The sequence below is a fragment of the Monodelphis domestica genome, chromosome 1, assembly GCF_027887165.1.
Source record: "Monodelphis domestica isolate mMonDom1 chromosome 1, mMonDom1.pri, whole genome shotgun sequence".
Taxonomy (NCBI): domain Eukaryota; kingdom Metazoa; phylum Chordata; class Mammalia; order Didelphimorphia; family Didelphidae; genus Monodelphis; species Monodelphis domestica.
This window is the reverse complement of record NC_077227.1, coordinates 510,561,794-510,580,842: the sequence shown is the minus strand read 5'-3', so window position 1 is coordinate 510,580,842 and position 19,049 is coordinate 510,561,794. Positions and strand designations below refer to the sequence as shown.

The window sequence follows — 19,049 nt, the reverse complement described above, 5'->3', positions numbered from 1 at the left end:
AAATAGTGAAACTGTTTCATTAGAGAATGGGGCTTAATGCAAAATTTATAGTGATTTGATTTTTTCCCTCAATACTTACATATGTTATATGTATACTAGGACAGCGAGGACCTCATCCAGAGTTGTTTTTTACCCATTCATTATTCAGAACTACAAATCTCTGAGTAAAGCAGATCAGAAACTTTCTCTTCATTTTACCCAATGTGGAACTGAGGTTAAGATAGGTTAAGACAATGACCACAGGCCACAAATAGAAGCTGTCATACAACTTGGGCATGCTGGTACCATTTTTTTTGGCATGTCAAAATGTTTTTTGACATTCATTAAAATTTTTTTGAGTTCCAATTCTCTTCTTTCCTTTCAACCTTCCCTCATCCTTTGAGAAGGCAATTAATATGACATTAATTATACATGTGAAGTCATGCAAAACATATTTTCATATTAGTCATACTGCAAAAGAAAACAGAAAAAAACTAAGAAAAATAAAGAAAGTAAAAAAGTATGTTTCATTCTGTACTCAAAAGTCTATTACTTTTCTCTCTGGGGGCAGATAGAATTTTTCACTATGATTCCTTTGGAACTGGATCATTGACATCATCGTGTCTTGTCCTACAATTCCACAAATCAAGCTATTAATTACCCCCATGAATGGTGAAATTCTCCACAGGAACAGAGCTGGCTACATTTCCTATGTGTGTCAGAACCTCTTCAGTTAGACCAGTTGAAGGGCAAGTCATACTCCTGGGCTGTCCATCCAGAGTAAAAAAACCTGGGAGAGAAAAGATGAGCCAGAAATGGATACTTACCACTTACCATGTCTCCTTTTATAAGCCCTGGGATGAACACTGAAGGACAAAAGCTCTTCTGTTCTTCTCTGAACTGAATGAGAAAATGTGGGACTTTGCAGAGGAAGAATGAGAGTAAAAGGGTCCAGGGCTCAAACCCATCTGAACTCTTTTGAATTTGAGCACGGCAACTTCTGTACTGACCACCTTCTTCCTTGTATCACATTTATCTGTGTACATATTTAATGTCTATTAGCATATAAGCTTCTGCACAGAAGGGACTTGAAACTATTTATGATAGGACCATAGAACTAGAACTGAAAGGGACCTCAAAGGTCATTGGGTCCAACTTTCTCATTTTAGTGATAAGAACATGACATGAGGCCCAGATAGAACATGGATGATTTGCTCAGGGTCACACAGATAGTTAAGCATCAAAGGCAGAATCTTTGATTCTAGAGGCAGAGTTTGAAGTCAGCTCCTCTGACTCAAGTATCAGTGTTCTTTCTTCTGTATCAGTGATGCTCTATGACTATGAATTATGCAATACAATAGTTTGCAAAGAATTGAGGTTGAGGGTCACCTGTTGGGCAATGGAGAGGTAAATGGTGAGCAAGAGTAGTCTGCAGCATATTACCAATGAAGAACAGCAGAGAAGTGGAATAAGGGATATTATCAGAGAGATATATGACCAGAAATGTGAGACAGCCAGAGAGGGAAAGCAACAGACAACTGGGTAGTCAGATATCCTGGGGAATATTTAGAGGGAAATATGGCATCAAAGGTTTCTCATATCTAGTTTTTCCAATAGGCTCTATTTTCCTTCTTGTTTATTCCATTTGTTAAGTTCTGAAACAAGAATGTTGAAATCTCCTATAATTACTCCCTTATTCACCTTGTATCTTGCTTTTCAGTTAGTTTTCTTTACTCAGTTGCTATTATCACTTGATGCACATGTACTTAATTTTTACGTTTCATTATCTATTTTATCTTTAAGCATATATCATTTTCCTATTTGTCTCTCTTAAAAGTATCTGTTTTTACTGTGTCCAAAATCAAGATTGTGATTATTACTTATACATCAAATTTTAGGTTCTATTTTCTTTTCTTTTTTTAAAACTCTTACCTTCACCTTAGAATCAGTACTATGGATTAATTCTAAGGCAGAAGAGCAGTAAGGGCTAGGCAATGTGGGTTAAGTGACTTGCCTAGGGTCACACAACTAGGAAGTGTGAGGCCAGATATGAACCTAAGACCTCCCATCTCTAGGCCTGGCTCTCAATCCACTGAGCTACCCAGTTTCCCCCATAGGTTCTTTTTTTTTAAAAATTCATTCAACAACTCATATTTTATGTTTCAGTCCAGACAAGGTTGGAAGAAAGTTTTCCCTGTCTACTCTCCTCTATTATATTATTTTTGAGAAAATCAATGCAAGGTGCTGTAAAATCTTTTTTGTTTGAAACCAACCTGCTCTTAGTCTCCATTCTCACACAAGAGATGCCCTCCTCCTTCCCTTCTCAGCCAAGACCCAGATCCCTAGGCATTACTTTTATTGACAGAATCCTTTTTTTTTTGTTTTTCCTCTGCTCATTTCAGATAAGAGTATGGCTCAGGGGCCTATCTAATCCTTATTCCTTCATTTTTTTGGTTGAATACCTTCTACCTTCCACTTCACAGTGATATGTACATTCCAAGACATCCCCTTGTCCTTTCACTGTAATCTTAAAACAAAAACACTTTAACAAGTGACCTGTTACTCACCAGGCCAAGGTGAATCAAGCCAGTGCTTGATGTGAAGGATCTTCTCATCTTTAGATCTGGCAAAGGCCTCCTCACAGATCTTATCATACTTGGAAATCTCCTCCTAGAAAGTAGTGACATAGCACATCAGGTACAAGACCAAACATAGCAAGTGGATCACACTTTTCAGAGGCTGTGCTCTCATATTTCAAAGGAAAACAACTTCCACTAATGTTCTAAAACTTCTTACCAAGCCAAGAAATTCAACCTGTTAGTTGCCAGGCATCCTGGAATCAAGTTAAGGGCCTTCTTTGGCCCTCAAATCAACCTGGGCCCATATTGGAAGCCTTCTAGGATTTGGAATTTGTTCTACTACCTGGGTATCTAGTCTATTTCCTCTTCTTTCCCTAGTCTGCTGATTTAGAAATTTCAGCATCTGTCAGGTTTGGTTCTGAGCTCTCAGAAATTTTTGTTCCATATATATATATATATTTTCTTGTTGCTGTTCAGTCATTTCAGTCATATCCAACTCTTTGTGACCCCATTTGGTGTTTTCTTGGCAGAAATACTGGAGTAGTTTGCCATTTCCTTCTCCAATTCATTTTACGGATGAGGAAATTGAGAAAAATAAGATTAAGTGACTTGCTAAGGGTCACTTGGCTAGTAAGTATCTGAAACTATATTTGATCAACTTCCTTCAGGCCCAGGTAGAGGTGCTATTTAGCTGCCCATATAGTTCCTTACAAAGTTCTTAAGTTCAAAGTGATTTTAAAAATCATGTTCCCAGGCAGAGGACCCCAAATCTATACCTGAAGTTCTGATCTGACACTTTCTGGTCCTATGTTCTTTACACATTCTGCTGGTATTTAAAAACTGAATTCACAGTCTTTCTGGCCCTAAACACTACCCACCCTCTGTGTCTTTCCTTACTTCTGCAAAGCTGTTAATGGTATCATTACTTTTATTATCCTTCAGTTTCCCAGTCTTAGAGTCCCTGTCTTTGCTTTTTCAGTATGAGTTGCTCTATTTGCTATTTAAAACCCTTCATAATCTGACAATCTTTCCAGACTTATTTCACATGATTCTTTTCCTCTGTGAATTTTAGATTTACTCCACCCTGCTTAGTCTTTAGAATTCTAGCAGCCAGGAATGAGGATTGAGTGTGGGGGAAGAAGGTTCGTGGCCCTTGTGTGCTAGCAAGTGACAAATCAGAAACAACTGACTGACCACCTGGGCCGTCCAAAGCCTAGTTTAAGCCACCATTGGTACATGTAAGACATAGGAAGTAACGTAAAGAACTGTCATTATATTTCCCGTCACTTCCTGTGAGAGGGACTTGGTTGTGGAACTGGACTGTGTAGGAGCTTGAGGGAGAGACCTGAGACTGCTTCCCTTAGATGATCATGTGGTGAGTGAGAAGGCTGACTCCCTTTCCTTGGCTTTTCTGGAAGCACCAGCATCTGGAAAGGTGCATCTCTTGGGACTCCCTTTCCCTTGGCTTTCGGGAGTCAGTAGCCTGTGGGGAGACCCCCCTGGCTGAGGCCTCTGAACACCTGCCTGTTTCAGATCCTCTCTCTCTTTCTCTCTCTCTGGATAGAGCACTGGGCCTATAGTCAGGAAGACCCAAGTTAAAATCTGACCCCAGCCACTTTCTAGCTGTGTAACCCTGGACAAGTCACTTAACCTTGTGTGCCTCAGTTTCCTCATCTATAAAATGAACTGCAAAAGGAGATGACTAACTACTGTACTAACCTTGCTGAGAAATTCCAAATGGGGTCACGAAGACTAGGAAATAACTAAACAACAACAAAAATATTATAATAGGCACTACTGTCCTCCAGTACTATTTACTGTTTGCCCACCCCTTAAAGTATTCAGCAACTCCTATTTTCTTCTGGAATAATAGAAAAATTCCAAATAATGTTTCTTCTACTGAACTGGAGCCTTTATCTAATTGCTAGAAAGGCCAACCAGGTAAACCTGTTTACTAGTCTCCAGCAAGTGACTTTTTGTGGTGCATATGCAGATGCCCCTTTACCTTATCTATGAAACACTTCCCTTCCCCTTCCACAAAACAATGTTTGAGTTCATTTCTTTGTAAAGTGATCTCTTTCCTTCTAATTCTTACATAGTCTTTTTTAAATGTACTTGTATGATTCAACCAAAAATTCATTCTTTGTGTTAGGCAGTGGGAATACAAAGACAAGAAAAGAACAATCCCTCTACTCAAGGAGCTTACATTCACCTGGGGAAAATAACATGGGAATAAAAATAAATGGAAGGAGTTTTTTTGGGGGGGTGGGGTGGGGAGGGGACAGCACAGTAGGAGGAAAGGGTCCACTAACAACTGAGAGATATCTGTTAAGACCTCTTATAGGAAGAAGCACTTAAGTGGAGCCTTGAAAGAAGCCAGGGTTTCCAAGATGGAGAACATTCCCAGCAGAAGGGAAAACCTATGCAAAGGAATGGAGAGGGGAATGTCATGTATGCAGAACATCAAGTAGGCCAACTGGCCAAAGCATAGGGTGCTTGAGGTAGTGAGGCTTTATCAGGCTTGAAAGTCAGGTTGCAGTTAGACAGACTATTTTATCTTCCAGGGAAAAGAAAACATTTTAAGCAAGGAAGTGACACTTTTAAATCACATTTTGTATTGTTTTACAGATATTGTCTACATTTTCTATTTCCTCTACTAGTGTATAAGATCCTTGAGGATCAAGATTGTCTTTAAAACAACGACAAAAACACCTTACCTTCTGTCTTAGAATTGATACTAAGTATTGGTTCCAAGGCAGAAGAGTAGTAAGGGCTAGGCAATAGGAGTTGGGTCACAGTTAGGAAGTGTCTGAGATTACTTTGAATCCAGGACCTCCTGACTCTAGGCCTGCTCTCTACCTACTCAGCCACCCAGAATCTTTTTAAAATATCTCTCAGCATTTAGCATAATGCCCAGGAGCTTGATAAATAGTGGGTGAATGAAGAAAATTCCTAGACTCAATAAGCAAATCAATAAACCACCTTTGTAATCTTAGTACTTAATACACAACTACAATGAATTGATATGCCTCCCTCAAATCTGTCTCCTCTACTGCGAGGAGACTACTCTACTGTGTGTGATTGTGCTGGATTCCCATGGAGTAGTTCTCAAAGATCAGTCCTGTGGTGGCAACCTCTGTTCTTCTTCTGGTCCAGTTTTAGGCACTGAACTATGACAGAATTCAATGGGGTAGATAGGATGGCTCAAATGAATGTACCTCATATTCAGGCTGATTGACCACTCCCTGGGAGACCAAGGTCTCGGCATATTTCTGCAACACAGGTTTCTGTTTTCTTATCTGCTTGTACATGAGGGGCTGAGTGAACATAGGTTCATCCATTTCATTGTGACCATTACGTCGGTAACATACCTACATGGCAAAGGAAAGAAGTATTAGAAAACTAAACTCTCTAGTTGTGTTTGGGAAGCAGTGAAATCTTAGCAAAAAACACCCTGGGCTGGGACTCAGGAGATCCTAGTTTTAGTTCCAATATTACTAGGTAACTTTTTTTTTAAAACCCTTACCTTCTGTTTTAGAATCAATATTGTATATTGGTTCCAAGGAAGAAGAGCGATAAGGGTTAGGCAATGGGGGTTAAGTGATTTGTCCAGCACCGCACAACTAGGAAGTGACTGAAGCCAGATTTGAACTCAGGACATCCCATCTCTAGGCCTGACTCTCAATCCACTGAGCTACCCAGCTGCCCCAAAAAACTTATTTTAAAAAAGAAAAAGTAACATGCTTGGTAAGAAATAACAGTTAATTGAAAGGAAAAGGACAATATCATTAATTAGTTCTTTGCCGTCACTTCAACTATTCTGTTAGTCAGAAATAGCAAGATGACTTGGCACTTATGTGTGTGTGCTAGGAAGGAATAGAAAACAGTATGTAAACTGGAGGCTAGTGAACCTGGCAAAATCAGAGAATGGCTGAGTTAATTTAAGGGTATTTAATCTGGAGAAGTGAAGACTAAGTTTGGGTATTTGGGGAGGGGGCACTGATTGAAGGGCTGTGATATGGAACAGTTTTGCTTGGGTCCAAAAGGCAGAAGTGGGGGCAGATTTAGGCTTAATGTAAGGAAAAATTTTCCAATAACCATTTAAATTCTATGGAGATGGAATGGGTGCCTAGAAAGGTTCTTCATTAAAGGAAGACCTCATTAGAGGTCTTCAAGAGAAGGCTAGATACATTTGTCAAGTAGGCAGAAAAGGGGATTCTTACTCTGGTATAGGTTGGACCAGGTGACTTCAGAGGTCCCTACTAACTCTCAAATGGATATTTATGAAGGTTCAATAATGGGAAAATCCTGAGTTGACCAGAAAAGAAGCTTTCTTCTTTCTTTCCTCTTATTTAAGGAGATAAAGCATTTATGTCCATGGCATCAATGACTGAATCCTGCTGGTTACTTACCAAATCCACAACCACATCCTTATGAAAAGTGCTCCTCCATTCTGCAGCCACATTGCATACATACATAACTGCTTCAGGATCATCAGCATTCACATGGAAAATTGGTGCATTCACCACACGAGCCACATCAGTAGGGTATGGAGAAGAACGGGCCATGCGGGGGTCTGTGGTAAAGCCAATCTGTAAGGCAAATGTCCAAGTCTGAGTCAATGACAATCCTGCTACCATCACTTAAGGTAGTCTCAGAATAGCAGCATCACCACAATAATCTAACCCAGAGGTTACAAAGGGGTGAACAATGGTGATTAAAAACTACAGACATCAGACTTAAGAGGTAATAAACTACCCTAAAGGCATACCAGCTATAAAGTTCCCTCGACCTTAAATAAATTTAAACTAACATTGGGATTCTCTTGTAACCAAATCGTACTATAAAGCCAGAAAACCCTGCAGTAACTTGTAACATTGTTGGGCTAAATGATCGTTTATAACACTTTTCCTATGGGACTACCTGCTCCCTGGAATGCTGTTTCTCATACTGCATTTTGCAACATCAGCAAACATCATCAGTAGAGCATGTCTTTCTGTAGTAGAAAGAGAAAGGCCCATCTTGCCATAGTTGTTGAGATGATGCCAAAAAGAGCAATGGAAAAGGGAGGGAGGGTTTTCTAAACATTCCCCCCATTCATCCTCATTCTTATTTACACTGATGACTCTCAGACAACTTTCACCCACACACTCAATGTGGCTAAACAAACTATATCCCTGGGAACAATATCTCCACACTAAACAAGAGAAGACAGAATAGAACTTTGAGAGATCATAGAAGAAAGAATATCTTCAGCAGGAGAACAATAAACAATAATAAGAACCAGTTGGTGTCCAAAGGTCACAGAATGGCTTATTTTGTTTTTATTTAAATACCTATCACTCAAGGAAAGCAGGCTTTAACAAAAGAGAAAAATTACAAAATATCTAAAGTTGCTTTTTAGACAATTTTCTTTTTTACTATTCTGCTAGGAGAGGTATTATTACAATTGAGTAGCAGCTGATTAGATCTAAGGCCATAGTAGATGAACTGTAGGTACTAACTCTATCCCTGTACTTTTGGGAAAGTAATTGAACCTCTCAGGGACCCTTTCCTCATTTAAAATCAGAGCTGAACTAGATGACCTCAAAGAGTCCTTAGAGCTCTACAACTAGGGTCTTGTGAAATGTCTGTTGAATTATATATTCAAATGGCTCTGTGATCTGTGAACCTAATGCTAATGAATGAATATTAAAAATCAGAGAAGCAACACGAAACAATAGTTCGATGGGGATATGTTTGGGGATGTAGACTACAAATGATCACGCTACTGCAATAGTATGGAAACAGGTCTTGATCAATGATACATATAAAACCCAGTAGAATTGCTTATTGGATACTGGAGGGGGGAGAGGAGGGAAGGGAAAGAATATGAATCATATAACCATGGAAAAATACTCTAAAATTAAATAAATAAATGAATTAAAAAAGCCAAAAAACAAATACTGCCTCACATACATAGCTGCCTAGCCAGGTGATCAAAGATTAAGTCCCTTTACTATTCCTTGAGATTCAGAGAAATCTTAAATAATAATAAAAGTTAACATTTATATGTTATATGCTTACTATGTGCCAGGTAGCACAACAATTTTTATTTCATTTCGTTTTCACAAGATTGGGAGGTGGGTACTATTATAATTCCTCATTTTATAGTTGAGGAATCTGAACCAGACAGAGGTTAAGTGATATGTCTATGGACACACACAGCTAGTAGGTGTCTGTCAGCCTCCAGGCCCACCGCTCCATCCAATGAGTCAACTACCTGCCTCTTGAAGACTATAATTTATAAAGATTGCAATCTGCATTGGTAGAAGGAGTTCTCATACTGACAAAGCCACAAGTCTTTTGATATAGTGATATCTTTGACATATTTAAAAGGTAGCTTGTGTCCTTATTCTCCTCCTGTCTGGCTGTCATTACTCAAGGACGTAAGTCACTCCATGGAGCACAATGTTCTTGCTACATCCTGAAAATGGGCCTGGATGAGCTACCAAGGATATAAACAATCCCAGTGAAATGTGATTCATTTTATCTGTAAAGCAGATGAGAAACTCTTAAATGAGAAAAAAAAGTCAGCTCTGGATGAGAATGCAGCCACAATAAATCAATCAAGAGAGAAGTTCAGGGGGCATAGTCTAGTCATTCTATATTGTTACATCCACTTTTCACACTAGTGGGCACGCAGAGCTAGAGCCTTTCTCATCCCTGCTGGATGGAGATTTAATCAGCCAAAGTCTTTTACAATGGTGCAACTGCAGCCACCACAATTCAATGAGAAAAGTTCAGACAATAATCCAGCATTTTGGATTCTTTACACATATACCCCCACTATCCTAATTTTATCACGGCTCATGAGCTTCCTTGTGCCTTGAATGACCCTGCCTCTCCCCTTCCATTCTTTCAGCTTGTTGAAATCTTACTCATCTTCTAAAGGTATACTCAGATGCCACTGCTTCCATGAAGCTTTTCTTGACATCCCTGAACAGATCCTCTGCAGGGGTTCCATACAATGTTCTAAAGGATTTCCTCTAGGTCTTTTAACATTACCTGACTACCAGTAGGCTATTACTCTTTATCCTTGCCATATGACCAGTCTATCTTCTCTTCTAATCATTTATTTCTTGGATGACACCTCTTATGCCACTTTTCATAAGTCATGGTTGGCATTATATCGAAGCCTCCTTATACTCACCAGGTTTCCTTCCATTGCCTTTTAGGATAACTGTAATTCTGATTTCAGACTATGGCATTTCATGATTTACAGCCACATAGCATCACTGATGCTGGTATGAAAAGGATGGGTTTTTAGGAGCAGCTCAAGGTCATTGAAAATGCTTCACAAGTTCCTAAATGCAATGTGGCCCACTTTTTTTTCTCTCACTTGGTTCTAGTTTTAGCTCATTGTCCATTTGTCATATCTGACCAAGAGATATGCACTGATGGACCAACTCACTGGCTTACTTGTCCAAAAGCATACTGATGTTTGGATAAAAGGCATTCTTCAACCCCCGACTTTTTTCTTTTTTTTGTATAGTTAGACTGAACCCAAGCATCATTTAGGATTTCCTATAGGAATACCTCTCTTTTAATGATTTTTGGCTGAATATTCTAATAGTACCAATGCCTTTCATTAGCAAAAAAAGTTCCTGTTTTATGCCTTGTTTGTTTTCAGAAGAAGGTTAAGTATTGCATCCATCAAGGAGTTCTGTTTAAGTTATCTTAAGTAGGCAGTTAATTGCTGGGCCTAGAATTAGGAAGACCCAAGTTGAAATGTGGCCTCAGACACTTCCTAGATGTGATCCAGTAAAGTCATTTAACTGTCTGTCTTGGTTTCCTCCTCTGTAATTGGGAATGGGCAGGTAGGTGGCAGAGTGGATAGAGTGCTAGGCCTACAGTCAGGAAGATTCACCATCCTGGGTTCAAATGTGGCCACAGACACTTATAAGCTGTGGGACTCTGGGCAAGTCACTTAACCCTGTTTGTCTCAGTTTCCTAATCAGTCCAATGGACTAGATAAGAAAAGGGCAAAATGCTTGAGTATCTTTGCCAAGAAAACCCCAAATGGGGTTACAAAAAGTGGGACATGAATGAACAATAAAACAAAACTGGGAATAATAGCAGCTACCTCCCCAAGGTTGTTGTGAAGCTAAAATGAAATAATATTTCAAAAGTACGTTGCAAAACTTAACACATTATATAAATGCTAGTTCTTTTTGTCATTATTAGATACTTGGGAGACATCTTCTGGAGGAGCCTCTGATGCCATATTCTGCTCTTCTAAATCCAATGGTTCATTATAAAGAACCAATAAGAAATACAGTAGAATCTTGCCTTCTTTGTACCTGTCAATCAAATGTATGACTGAAAAGACGTGATGGGCAGTACATCATTTGTTAAAGGCTGTTTCATCTATTTTCCATCTGTGCCAGATACTCTGGTAAATGTATATCTTCTTCATTTTTTAAATAAGGTCTTACCTTCAGTCTTAAAATTGATATTAAGTATTAGTTCCAAGGTTGAAGAGTGGTAAGGGCTAGCAATTGGGGTTAAGTGACTTGCCCAGGGTCACACAGCCAGAAAATGTCTGGATAGATTTGAACACAGGACCTTCCATCTCTAGGTCTGGGTTTCTATCCACTTAGTTATCTAGCAGCCATTAGATTATTCTTATAAAGGCTTTAGAGAGTTGAGAAAGTTGACCTACAAGACTAAACAACAAATTATTTAGGTTCTGTTGATTGCCTTTTTTTGGGGAGTGAGACCATGTGAGATTTCTCCCCCCAACCACTCAGTGTCCTCCCCTCTTTAAGTTACCTTGAGAATTAATCCCTTGTGCCTTCAAAATCATAGCGACTCCAACAAGGCTTTCTAGGTGCTCTTTGTCCTTTTGACTCATATTTTCATTTCCCCATAGAGCACTTCTTACTCAGCTATCATGTATGGTTTTGCAATAGGTACCAGTGCTTAATGTTATATCCCCCACTTAGACTATTAACTCTATAAGGGAAGGAACCCTGTCATGTCTATTGCTGAATTCAGGCCACTGCTAGCTCCTATTACAGGTCCCCAAGTGGAGTAAGGAACGATTTGGAACTGAGATAAATCTGTGCAAGTTTCCTTTTGCTGCTGCTGATTATATGATTTTAGAGCAGTCAGATTACCAATGCCAGGGAACATAACTACATTTTCCAGGAAGGTTTATGAACTTTAAGGGTTAGATAGGAAAAATTCATGTTACCTGATTGTTAACGACAACATGTACAGTGCCATGCGTAGTGTAGGAAGGAAGGTCACTCAAGTGGAATGTCTCATACACAATACCCTGCCCAGCAAATGCAGCATCTCCATGTAGAAGGATGGACATTACCTGGAGATATAGGAGGAAAAAAGAGGTGATAGTGAATTGAGAGACTCTTAAGAATCCAGATGAAAAATTCTTCCCTTTAGCACCGAAACTCTAAAAGTATAGTAAGGGTGAATATGGAATTTTTTAAATCAGTGAATCCCGATTTTGTTGGATTAGAAAGAACCATATTTGATGGATAAAGGATTCAGAAAAATTAACCCAGTTGACAAACGAATAAAGAGTTGGCTTTGGCATCAGGATGACCTGGTTTTGAATTCTGCCTCTAACACACACTAGGTGTATAATCACATCATTTAACCCTTCAGTGTTCCAAATTCTAAAATCACAAGACCAAGTTGCTGATTTACACTGGTGAAGAGTTTTCATGATGAGAATTCCCCCTATCAATGAAATCACAGATTTGGCTAACAGGTCTGAACCAAAAACAGTGTTACACTCAAACACAAAAAAGTTAGCACGGGAAGGTGACCAATGGGTACAAGTGTCAACAGTGATATATCAAACCGCTATGCCTTGAAAGATCCTGCCTCTCCTCTTTTACTCACCTAGCTTACTGAAATCCTCAGATACCATAAAGCTTTCCCTGATATTTTTAAACAGATCCTTTCACAGGCTTTGGGACAATGCCTACTTTGTCGATGTAGATGGTTGAAATCACTAAAGATCATTAATATGAGTTTTTACCTTTTAAGTTTTCATTTCTATTTCTTTCACTCCAAAGATGTTCACCTCTATTTTTCAGGGATAGCTATCTATTTCATTTTTAGCTCTAGTCTCACATCTCAATATTCTGGTAGCCTAATAACACTTTAATGCTAGATCTCAGCATTCTCCATGACCTTTTCTTGGTTCTCTCATCATGCTTCAGTGCTCAAACATCAGTAACTCATTTGTCATTACTGTGGCTCCCCACACAGTAAGTGGCTATAATTGCAGGCTCAGGGACATGATAAACAGGATGAAAAGATGTAATTACATACCACACATGTAAATCTGATGGTAGCTGTCCACTCTCTAAGGATTTATTTAGCATCAGGTTTCAAACTGTGGTCCACTGGGCATGAGCTGTGTCTGTGTTTGCTACATTCTGGCATTTGAGAAATGTCTTCAGATAATAAAAATCCCCCAGGCTGTATAAATACTGAGCCAAATTTGGTCAGGACTCACAAATCCTGCACAAGGTTACGTAATCTTTCATGTGTACTGGGTGGCATTATGTAACAGCCATACCCCAGGTTTCAGATTTCTTAACTGTAAAAAACACTAAATTCTCTGGTAGATACAGAGCATTAGCTACTAAAAAGGGGCTATAGGCAGGGTACGAGGTGAGGCAAGGGTGTGCAGCCTCTTGTGCCTGTAGGAGAAGAGCAGATAACTCATTTGGCAGGGGAGAAGCAGAGGGAAGATAAGAATAGGCAGGACTGTTGGGAAAGGACAGTGGCACAGAGAAGAGAATGGAGGGAAAGCAGCAATAGTTGCTACTGACATAAAATGATTCAAACTCTGATTCTCCAGGATTGTTCCCTTTAAAAATTTTAATGATGACGTTCTTTGTTTTTACACAAAGGTCATTTCCTTGTATGTCTTCCACACCCTGTGCCGCCCCGGCATTCTGAACCTTCATGTATGTAGGGAACCTGGTTCAAATCTTGGCTTTGCCACTTACAACTTTGTGACCTTTGCCAAGCGACCTCACCTTTATTTTTTTCCCTTTCCTATAAAATGAGGAATTTGGATCAGCTGACCCTTCTACCTCTAAATTTATGAGAAAGGAATAAAACTGACAGACATCAGAGCCTCTCCTGTCTAGGTACCCTAGAATTTCTTAGGAGAGAAACTTATGGGTCTCCATCTGCAAAATATAGTGTCATTTGGCCAGGCCCCAAATCATTAACCGAAATTAGGTAAATGTAAGCTCCCTAAGCGGGAGTGGGTAGGGTGGGTATTGGGGGTGCAATGGATGGATGGATGGACCAATAGACAAGTTTTCTTTTGTTTTTGTATCCCCAGTGTGCCCTGGCTAAATGGTAGATGCTTAATGAGTGCCTGCTGATTGAATGAAAGATGAAGATATTTGATAGAGTTCAAATGGAATTTTACATTCTATTTAGAGTAGGTAGATGATTTTGAAGTGTTTATTCTTTGTCTATCTTCTACTGTGTGTTGCTCACAATCTCATGTTTCAGGGGTACAGGAATGGATTAAGGAGAATTTCTTGCCTGATACTAGGAAAGACAAGATAATCCAATGTGCTTTTTCTTTTTTTCAGAGAAGATTTTATAACATCTTGCCTCCCTCTGGTGCTCAGCCCCAAATATGATGGGCAAGAACATCCTATAGTAAATATGCCAGGGAACTCAAAGGTGAGAGGAAATTCTCTGGCCCTAGGGGAAGAGACAGAATTTATCTCCATTTAAAAGTCCTCCAGACTAGCCAGGTCCAAAGGGAAGCTCCTGAGGTAGCTGTATTCTTTTCTTTTTCTTTTTTTTTTAAACCTTTACTCAGCTGCCCCCAGGTAGCTGTGTTCTAATGCAGGTTAAATCCATTTCTTTACATTTGGAGAAGTGTTCCTGGAGGGGACAGCTAGGTGGCTCAGTGGATTGAGAGCCAGGCCCAGAGATGGGAGGTCCTGGGTTCAAATCTGGCCTCAGAGACTTCCTAGCTGTGTGACCCTGGGCAAGTCACTTAATCCCCATTGCCTAGTCCTTACCTCTCCTGCCTTAGAACAAATATAAAGTAGTAATTCTAAGATGAAAGGTAAGGTTAAAAAAAAAAGGGGGGTGGGGGGGAAGAAGCGTACCTGGACCCTTGTACTATGTCCAAGCAAGCCCATGTTCTAATTTCATTTCCCATTACTCACAGTAATAATCCTATGATCATTTGTTTCAAAGAAACCAAGTGTTACACATTACCTTTTATTGTTCTTTCATCAGTTCTTCTCTTCTATAACCTCTGAAATTATTTTGTATGTATGGTACAGTGGAAGTAGCAATTTCTCTGGAGATAGAAAGACCTGGGTTCAAATTCTACCTCTGACACAGTGTGAACTTACTAGCTGTGTAACCACATTTGTTGTCTTTCTACTCTGACATTGCTAAGCACTGAACTTTGCACATTGTAGGTAATTAAATATTTATTGAATAAATGAATCTCAAGAACTTGTAGGAGCAGCTAAGTGGTGCAGTGGATAGACTAGTCTCGGACACTGGCTGATAACCCTAAGCAAGATACTTAACCCTGTTTGCCTCAGTTTCCTCATCTGTAAAATGAGCTGAAGAAGGAAATGGCAAACTACTCCAATTGGGGGTTGGGGGGGGGGGAAGAACCTATAAATTTTCTATTGTTCTGTCAGGTAAAGTCCCAGTTCCTTAATGTGCCATGAGATTCTTTATAAACTGAGTCTACCTTCTCAAACTAATTTTATTTCCCACTTCCTAAAGGGAGCCTTCTATTTTAGTTGGGTTGGCTTCTTTGCAGTCTTGCCCATATATCACCTCTGTTCATGCTCTCTCCACTCTTTCTCCTGTAAAGTTCTTTTATTTTTATTTAAATACTATTCATTCTTCAAGGCCCAGCACAAAATCATACTTTTTTCTTGATATCAAGAAAATTTATTCTCTTCTCATACAATAGGACTGAATAGTTTTTTATTTCCTCATCAAGCTCCATTAGCTGCTACTACCTTCTTTGAGTTTTTTCTTTCCAGTAAGAGAGTTTTCAGGGGTATATGTGTAAGAGGGGGGAGGGAAAAGTAGAGGGAAAAAGAAAGGGAAAGGAAAAAGGAGATAGAGAGAGAGAGAGAGAGAGAAAAGAGGGGAGATAGAATGTGAATGAGTCTGCCTCTTTTTCTGAACCTCGCCTTCTCCATCTATAAATTAAGGATAATATAATAGAAGAGCCCATTTTTTTGGAAGGCTGTCACTTTGGGATGAAGTATCTGACCCTGGGATGGTTATTCTTCTATTTTTGGTCAGGATCCGAGGATTCCTGAGATTCAATTTTTTTCAAGTGCTAATAAATGTTTGATAAGTTTCATGTCATTTCTAGGGAGAAAAGAAAGTCATCCAGAGAGTTCTTTGTTCCATGAGACGCAGAAGAGAAGACACACCCTAAGTCTGACTATGTGGCTCTGTCAATCATATTTCCAATTATCACCCTCTAAGAAACCTCACCTTCTTTCCTTCAGTATCCCCACAATAAAACTGCTCAGCTTTGGTTTTTCCCATAACCACTGGGTCAGCAGCCTCCAGGTGAGATGGGTTGGCCACCAGTGACAGTGTGATGTTTCTGTCTGTTACTCGGTTAATCCTCCGGTGATACATGCCCAAGTGATACTTCACATCTCCAGAACCCTAGATACAACAATGCATTAGCATATTTGGCAGAACAAAGTCACACTTTTGTGGCTGGGAAGGTGAAATTGTTTTAGTGTCCAGAAAGTAGCTGTTCTAAATCCGCTTTCTCACTCAATCTTTCATTCCGCTACAGCAATGATGTCAAACTCAACCCGAAACAAGAAACAGAGGCAAAATATTTTGTCTAGGAACCTTCTCAATTAGTGTATGGCTAAACAAGATGAGAATGGAAAACTTCCCCAAGTCACTATAGAATACAGATCCGTTACATAAGAAGTGTCAAACTCATAGTTTTGACAAGTGTGGCTGAACCAGATCAAAACATAGCTGGGGGGGGGGGGGGGCACGCATCTGGGAGGCTCAGTGGATTGAGAGCCAGGCCTAGAGATGGGAGGTCCTGAGTTCAAATCTGACTTCAGACACTTCCCAGCTGTATGACCCTGGGCAAGTCACTTAACCTCCATTGCCTAGTCTATACCACTCTTCTGTCTTAGACAGATAGCTAGCATAGATTCTAAGACAGAAGGTACGATGTTAATTTGTAGTTTTTCCTGAGACCTCTTTCTATTTGAGTTCAACACCACTGCTCCACATCAAAGGGGTGCTAGCCTAAGGTCTTAGCTGCAGGGTTGGCAAACCCTGGTGTAGGTATCAAAGGGTAACATGTTCTGGTCTGCTGGCACTCATTTCTATGGACAGATTGACAGATATGATGCTATGTATTGGTCAAATCAGTTTCAAGGGAAAGTGGGCAGTAGTGTTTTAAAGACTAAATCGCGTTCACCACCTGGAAACCAGGATCCTCCATGTACTTTCCCCCAGGGAAACCTTTGCAAACTGAACAGGTTGGTGACTCAGCCATAGTGGGTAGGAGTAATTCTACAAATCAGGCCCCAAGAAACCTCTGCAACAGTCCTAAGAAGCAAGTACTATTAAGTTTAGTAGATGCCAAGCTCCAGAGAAAGCAGGACAAATGACTCACCTCATCAGCCGCCTCCAATTTTGAATCGAATTGACAGAAAATCTGTTCCAGTTCCTTCCTGATCACATTTGCAAGCACATTCAGCCGCCCTCTGTGTTACACACAGACAAGGTGGGATCAGCAGACCTGCACTGATGTCTCCGAGTCCAGTGACAATCCCTCTTCCCCTACCAAGCACTCATGGTACATTACAACTCCTCACTTGGTGGCACAAGTATAATAACTACTGGGGGGTTGTCTGAAAGAACACTGAGTCACTGGTCTCCGGGAAGCTCAAATTTCTACTCTGCTCAGGGGGTAGGTGTAAAGAGTCCTGTCTCAGGCTGAGGTTTTCTACCTTCCACCCACCCATCGAGGAGTTATTTGTCTCTAGATGCTCTTCTTGTTCCTCCAGTGCTGCTGCTCATGGTTTCTGGCCATCCCCTATCATTCAAACTCCACTCCTGAGAGACATTAACTACTAATCTCTATCTTTATGGTTCAGTGGAATTAAGAGTCAGAGGCCCAGCCTGTTCTGCCAAATCCTGGCTGCGTCACTATTGACCTTGGGAAAGTTCTGGACTCCAAAGTCCTAATCCCACGATCCTAGGAAGCATCCTTAATATAAATCATAATAGGGATAGCGCTTACTTCTAACACAAAGCTAGGCAAAATCAGGGGTATACTATAATAACCTTCCAAACTGAGAAGGGGACATTTAAAAAAATACTTGTGTGATTCTCCCGAAGCAAAAAAGACACAAGGTTTTTCTCCATAGGGCATTCTCCTATAAGCACAAAAATGGAAGTCCTGTGATGAAAATTAAAATAGAAAAGGATCATTTTTTTGGTAAGATGCTGGATCACTCACTCACCAATGATAATAAAGAAGAGGTATTGGACTTGAAAACTAAATGATGGAGAATTCCTCTTTTACTCCTTTTTAGTCCTGCAACAGGCAACTTTAAGTGGCACAGACATAGCTTATAAAGAGCCCAATGGCATTCTTTCTGCTCAGTTTACCTGTGTGGCATTCCCATTATCACATAATCCACTCCATTTTCACTTGACTTGTCGATTATAGTCTTCAGAGCTGGTATCAATACTTCACAACCTTCCAAGCCAAATCGTTTCTCAGATGACCACTTTCGTTGCAGGAATTCTTCAAACCTGGGAGACAAAAACCCATTTGAACTTGCAGATAGCTTCTTAAGAATGGCACAGACTAACACATTAGGCTTTTCTGACTATCCAGAAAAAAGATCTGAACAGTTAGAGAATGCCAGAGCTGGCTGACTCAAGTGTAAAAATGTCTCTTCTTTCACACCAACATTTCTATGCTCCTGTTTATGGATAGTCTGAATTTTTACTTTGTGAGGTGGCAGATAAATGCAGAAATTGGGTGGCTGGGGCAGAAGGGAGGCTGTATCACCCATTCAAGTGTTATTATCCCTTCTACATTCTTCCTTTTGTCTTTCCCCACCATTACTGCTCCAGATTTCTAGGAATTCCCTATAACACAAGAACATCCTCTTACTTCTATGGGATATTATTTATCTCTATTTAAAAAAAAAATAAACCCTTACCTTCTGTCTTAGAACCAATACTGTGTATGGGTTCCAAGGCAGAAGAGTGGTAAGGGCTAGGCAATGGGGGTCAAGTGACTTGCCCAGGGCCACACATCTGGGAAGTGCCTGAGGCCAGATTTGAAACTAGGACCTCCCATCTCTAGGCCTGGCTCTCAATCCACTGAGCTACCCAGCTGCCCTCAATTATCTCTATTTTTAAAGCATATTAAAAGCCTAGGTT

The 19,049-nt window shown here is 40.0% G+C and overlaps 1 protein-coding gene across 12 annotated transcripts in view; it reads right to left on the bottom strand.

The window, feature by feature from the left end:
- Window positions 1-19,049, bottom strand: part of OGDH (oxoglutarate dehydrogenase) — a 110,693-nt gene that overhangs the window by 11,255 nt on the left and 80,389 nt on the right. For all 12 annotated transcript variants that reach the window (XM_016423337.2, XM_056813048.1, XM_007475871.2 and 9 more), the window contains 8 exons: window positions 18,264-18,410; window positions 17,263-17,353; window positions 16,098-16,277; window positions 11,797-11,925; window positions 6,971-7,150; window positions 5,777-5,929; window positions 2,547-2,649; window positions 641-769 (listed from right to left, as the gene is read on the bottom strand). In XM_016423337.2, coding sequence (XP_016278823.2) covers window positions 641-769; window positions 2,547-2,649; window positions 5,777-5,929; window positions 6,971-7,150; window positions 11,797-11,925; window positions 16,098-16,277; window positions 17,263-17,353; window positions 18,264-18,410 — 1,112 coding nt within the window. The remainder of the gene's footprint in view (window positions 1-640; window positions 770-2,546; window positions 2,650-5,776; window positions 5,930-6,970; window positions 7,151-11,796; window positions 11,926-16,097; window positions 16,278-17,262; window positions 17,354-18,263; window positions 18,411-19,049) is intronic.